Raw genomic sequence first — 6,000 nt, 5'->3', positions numbered from 1 at the left:
GAATATACTCCTTTACAATTGCCTTAGATTAACCAAGAAGAGAATGTAATCGCCAAAGAAGAAACGTAAAAAGTCGAAACATGACTAACATCAAGCTAAAGTCAGTAGATCAATGCAGTTGTACCAGCATGAAAAAGAAACACTGCCAGTTTATGGTTAAGTACTCAACAAAAATTTTCATCGACAAATGTACATCTGTACCAAAATTAATTACAGTAAGATGTGATTGTTTTAAATCTTTTGCATGGAAAACATGAACTTTCCCAACTATGTATTGCATTCTTGAAACAAACACCGATTAGCAAGCCAAGTGATGTTAGAGCCATGAAATGCTGAGAAAAAAATTTAAGGCATGGTGCATGAAGAGAATGAAATGCAAATTTTCTATACCATTTTAACTATCACTGTTTTCTATGTAACATCTCTCTGCCGGACTGGTCCAAGTAGCTGTTTATAACAATAAATTTCTCTTTGCTAATTCTTACAAGGTAGCATTAGTCCACGAGGCTCGTGATGTTGAGACTAAATTTTATTGGCACGCAGCAAGATCCGCTTAAGCTCGTCGGCAATCTCTTGAAACGCACCTGATTTCTGTATAACGCCATTCATTCCAGTTTGCAGGCATCTATACCTCGTATCTTCGTCGTCATTTGCGGTCAAGGCAACTATCAATGGTGAGCTGTGGCTATGAAACTTCCTAAGTCTCATGGCAACATCGAGGCCATCTACGTCCGGCAAATGAAGATCCAGAAGCACGATTTGACACGATGACAAGGGACCAAGAGCACTCAGGCATTCGTATCCAGATGAGACAGTAGATACGATACATCCCAGCTTCTCAAGGAATTTCCGGGTTACAGCTCTATTTACATCATTGGGGTCAGCTAGAAGAACTTTCAGGCCACTGAAAAGTGAGTATGCATGCACATGATCTGAAGCTTCACCATGTTCGGAAATGCCTCTTAAAATGGATGACCGGACTCGAAACCGCAAAACAAGAGCCATGCTTCGATCGAAACCTTCTGGATTAGATATCACCCAGATGTCTCCTTGCATTAACTGCTCATTGACAATAAAAGAAATTGTGGATACAGTAGAAAACAATAAATGCAGGAATATACCTCGATAAAGAATCATTTTTAAGAGAATAATAAACACATGCAAGAGCCGTATAAAGAATTTAACAGGAAATTGAAACCAATAAAGAATGCATCCTATGCCTTTGCAGAAAGATACCAGGATCACTCTAGCAAACTGTCTTAGAATAAGATTGGCAGTGGGCGAACAGATGAGATAGAACAAAGGCCATAGCTAAAAAGCAGTCTTTTCTTTTTTTAATAAAAGCAAGATGAAATTGAGATCTTTCAATTATGTAATGAAGCCATATTCATCCAGATACGAGCTTTATATGTCAATAACAATTCAATACAGATGGTGGCAGACATACCTGAACTAGTTTCCTGCATGCACTAAAGCTCAAGCCTTCCTCAACTGCATCACGGTATTTATAGCCACCAAAAGGGATTTCAGGAAGTATGTACTTTGCCTGAGAGGCAGTATGGCGAATCCCAACTTCAACCCGCATATGAAGATACCCATCAGATGAGTTTGATATTCTGTGGCCCCGTCTTTGCTCGTTTTGTCCCTGAGTTCCACTGGCTGAATACACTCGTAACATAAGGCTCCCTCCTCCTTTGCTTCCATTCAGCAGATTGCTAACCATATGTAAAATAACCTGAAATACTCTTCTTTCATCACCAACGATATGATTTGGCAAGGACTTCTTGACATCAATCTCAAAATTGTAACCCCTATAAGAACAAAGACACTTGGAGAGACAAGCAGCTTCTTTTATCATAGAATGCAATTGAAAATACCTCATCTCCAGAGGAAATCTTCTTTCTTTTGCCGAAATATCCATTACATCATTTATTAAGGTCGAAAGGACATTACTAGTCTTAACCATGGTATCGACAAGAAGCCGCTGCTCGCTTTTTAAATTTTCGTCCTGCAACACAGACAGCAGGCCCAGGACTGAGTGCATAGGCCTTCTTAAGCCATTACTCATTACCATCTGGAACGCATTCCGGGCTTGGCTTGCCTTTAATGCATCTTGTTTTGCTTGTTGTAATGCTCGATTTTGATCCTCTAATTTCTCTCTCATAATTTGAGACTCTTCAAGAACTGACGCATGCGAAAGGGCCACAGCGACTTGGTCGGCAACCACCTCTACTATTTCAAGTTCCTGGTGGCTCCAAGATCTACCCTGTCCCCCTGGAAGAACCAAAACTAGAATGGCATAACAGGCCTGAACCATCTCCGGCGTCCCACCTTTGAAATTAGAAACTCTCAGCATTGGCATCCTAATTGCAGCTACAGATCCTGGTTCAGCCATTCCTCCACTACTTGCAGCAGCAAGGGCCGAATGAGGAGTGAGTATCTTCACTCCACCGCTTCCCTTAATCCCTCTCACATCAGGGTCACTTGTAGGAATAGGTGCGGTGAAGTCTCTTCCCTTCAATTCATGAGTTAGGTCCATTTCTGTTTTACCCACATTCGGCATCCATACAGCACAGTTCTGCAAATTTAGGGTCTTCGATAGCTCAACCAAAGTTGTATACAGTATTGTATGCCGATCAAGAGACTTCCGGATCTCTTGGGTTAGCATCCGAACATGCCAGCCAGCTTCTTTCTGCTTCTTTATAAGTCCAACCTCCCGATCAAGATCCCAAGTCTTCTTCTTCAGCATAAACTCTCTGACCTTGACTTTCAGCAATAACGGAATGAGGGTAATAAGTGTTATAGCAGTTGCAAAAGAAACCAGTGCAGTGAGGAATTTGAAAATAGTGAGAGCAAGCATTAGCTGAAAAGGGTGAGGTCCATAAGTCCAGCCATTCAGTAAATGAGTCATTCCACAGAGGACGATGAACGAAATGAACTGAAAAAGCACCCATTTGAATGGAATAGTTGAACAGCTAACAAAGTAAAGCAGCTCCACAGGGATGGAGAAGTAGGCCACAGCAATCAAGAAATCACTAACTCTTTGGCATTCCATAATAGTATCGATGTTCCAAGATCCCTCTTCATCACAATTACAGCGAGGAAACCCATTATCAGCAGCCGATATGGAAAGAAAGAACAATAAAATCAACAGCTGTGATACTAATGCCTTTAACATTGCATCCAAAGCATTGATTCCTCACTCCATCTGTTTCGGTTTTGACTATTTATCTTATTTAGCTTCCCAGTGCAGTTCAATCCACAGGTGCAAGATTGACCATTCCTTCACAACCACACCATAGAACTCCAGATATTCATTTTCTGTTTAAAAGATGTTCGACAAAAAAAAAATGAAAAACCTTAAATTAGCAAGAATATACATTTTGCTTCTCATCGCAATATGCATGCACATTCATATCATAATATGAATATAGAAGCATATAATATTGTGCCATACACCACACCCATACTTATGATATAAGAAATAAACAACCCACATCAGACCCAAAAAGGATCTGACCCACCAACTATCCAAAAACTCAGAAAAAATCCTATTATAGTAATCAAATTCTGCTTTATCATCTATCGTAGAACTAATCACACAAAAATTTCCACTATAGACTGGACTTGACAATACAAGCAGATAAATTTACCAAAGATCATAATTAAAAATTTAAACACAAACAACTAAAGTAATAAAAACCCATTAACCAAACATTTAAAAAATAAAAAATCAAAATCAACTAAGTGAGAGAGCGAGCGAGCGAGCGAGCGAGAGACAGAGAGAGAGAGAGAGATGAAAACCCAGAAGAGAATCAAAAGAATGAAGAGAAAAGAATACCTCACAAAATGTAGACACTCTAAGTTTCAGATCTTTAACTCAGCATTCCATGCAGGCAAATTTGGCGCATCACCTGATTACCTAAAACTGCATTGATATCACCGATCGAAGAAAAAAAATAACAAAAAGATTAAAACACCGCATGAAGAAAACCACAACCCAGAAACAAACCCACTGAAGAACATTTTCCCAAAAAAAAATAATCAGCCAGGACAATTTAAAATTTTAGGCCTCCGCTCTTCTTTTTCCCTATCGAAATACAAACTTAAACACACAAAAGTACTGAAACTCCTTCTTAAGCTCCACACACGCATTTGCATCTTGAACCAAACAGCACATGACTACTCATCAGGGTTGCAAAAAACACTGTTAGCCTTTTCTTTTTTCTTTACCTTTCTTCTTCCAACTCTCTCTCTCTCTCTCTCAAAATCTGTCGAAATTCAAAAAGGGAAGTTTCTTAGAGAGAGAAGAGTGGGGGAGAGTGTAGATACATGTATTACTGAAATTTATACCCAGAGAAAAAAAAAACTAGAGAGAGATATTTGTGAGTTGTGAGAGCACTGTTGTTTGCTACGCAAAGGAAGAAAGCAAGGAGTGGGGTGGGGGTGGAGAAAATCTAGAGGGGGTGGGGGGTCGGTGGGGCCCGCAGGGGTTACATGAAGAGAACTTGGACGCACTTTTGATTATTTTGTTTAAAAATAAATAAATAAATATCCAGGAAAAAAAAAAAAAAAGCACTTGTGTACTATGTTTGTAAGCCTCCTTATTTATGACTATGACATCAACTCTTTCTTTCTTTCTTGAAAAAATTAGCTCTTGTACTACGTGGTTTTTTCGTGCATATAATAAATATTTTTTTATATATTAAATTATATTATAAATAAAAAATATATATAAATTAGTACATTATATTAATATGATGAAAGAAAGAAAGAAATAATAATCTATATAAGTTTGTTATTTTATCATAAAGGGTATGTTTTACTTTACACAAATTTGGTGCGGCGGTGTCATTAACTGCCGTGTGTGAAAGTGGAAGGGCTTTCTTTTATATTAGTATAGATAACAAATAACATAAAAAAAAAAATATTTATTTTTGTATTTTGTTAGAGTACATAAATTACATTAAATTTGAAAATAGTTTCTAATGAAAATTCGTATTTAATACATACGTTAAATATGTCTAATAATAATAAAATTATATTAAGTGGCGTGAAAATAAAAGTATCATAAATTAGGTTATGGAATCATTTTTTGTATTATGAAATATTTTTGACAATTTTGGTGCAATACTATCCAATTTTCATATGAATTTTCTAATTTATACGAATTACTGATCGCATTACGCTAATTTAAATACAAATATATTGCATCAAAGTCGTGTTTGTTCTATCCTTCTGTATTTATTACATTGCAAGAATTGTATCCCTATTTAATATTCCCTAGTCGTCATTGCACATGATTTTCACGAGCATATAAAAAAAAATTATGATGTAAGACGAAGAGAAAAAAGAAATTTGTAATAAGAAAAAAAATAATTGTGAGAAAAAAGAAACATGGGATGAGATGACAGAGAAAAAATTTGTAAGTTTATTAAAAATATAGAAGTTTGTAAGAAAAACAAACATGGAAAAGTTTGCAAACAGAGAATTTTTTTTATAAAAATTGTGAAATTATTAAAAAAAATTTAAAATTACTATTTTGATCAAATTTATTTTTAAAAAAAAAAGAAATGAGTTTAAGGGTAAATTTGAGTATTCAAAAATTGGTACGATAAAAGATATTTTTTTATATCAGTATAGATATTCGTACAACACAACAAGGAGAAATCAAGTTGTTAATATTATCAGTGTCCTATTTTCTTTTATATAGGCAAAAAATGTAATTATGTATCGATTTTTAAGTATATTGGTGGGGCGTTTGGGGGGGGGAGGTGTTATAAAAGCCCTTGGCTTGTCGAGGGAGAAACCACCAGTTGAGCAATGTTGTACAGTATGATCTTATTTTATTAATAAAACTTACATTTACCCAAAAAAATGATATTTTCCCCGACTATGTATAACACTGTCAAAGAAACTAGGTCAGATCCGTTGAGGTCATGCCCGGTATGGTTATTTGAACGGACAAATCAGTAACGAAAAAGTATTAGGTTAGATATA

The 6,000-nt window shown here is 36.2% G+C and overlaps 1 protein-coding gene across 3 annotated transcripts; it reads right to left on the bottom strand.

Moving 5' to 3' along the window:
- Window positions 1-360: 360 nt before the first annotated feature.
- LOC105158440 (ethylene receptor 2) lies at window positions 361-4,420 on the bottom strand. 3 transcript variants are annotated; one of them, XM_011075204.3, is made up of 4 exons: window positions 4,234-4,420; window positions 3,842-3,928; window positions 1,448-3,321; window positions 361-1,059 (listed from the first exon to the last, which is right to left on the bottom strand). In XM_011075204.3, exons 3-4 carry the CDS (start codon window positions 3,176-3,178, stop codon window positions 523-525), a joined length of 2,268 nt encoding a protein of 755 aa, XP_011073506.1. In that variant the 5' UTR covers window positions 3,179-3,321; window positions 3,842-3,928; window positions 4,234-4,420; the 3' UTR covers window positions 361-522. The 3 variants fall into 3 exon arrangements, with proteins under 3 accessions (XP_011073506.1, XP_011073508.1, XP_020548394.1); XM_011075206.3 differs by having other exon boundaries at window positions 3,842-3,914; XM_020692735.2 differs by having other exon boundaries at window positions 3,842-4,420.
- Between the last annotated feature and the right edge of the window lie 1,580 nt (window positions 4,421-6,000).

This window comes from Sesamum indicum, linkage group LG3 (assembly GCF_026168435.1).
Source record: "Sesamum indicum cultivar Baizhima isolate 11 linkage group LG3, ASM2616843v1, whole genome shotgun sequence".
In the NCBI taxonomy this organism is placed as follows: domain Eukaryota; kingdom Viridiplantae; phylum Streptophyta; class Magnoliopsida; order Lamiales; family Pedaliaceae; genus Sesamum; species Sesamum indicum.
The sequence above is the reverse complement of the archived record's forward strand: the minus strand, read 5'-3'. Positions and strand labels throughout refer to the sequence as shown.

Bases quoted from the DNA above. Each gene is read 5' to 3' on its own strand.
- LOC105158440 (XM_020692735.2), bottom strand. From the start codon at position 3,178: ATGTTAAAGGCATTAGTATCACAGCTGTTGATTTTATTGTTCTTTCTT. The intron at 1,060-1,447 runs GTATGTCTGCCA...GTCAATGAGCAG, and splicing joins CATGCAGGAAACTAGTTCAG to TTAATGCAAGGAGACATCTG.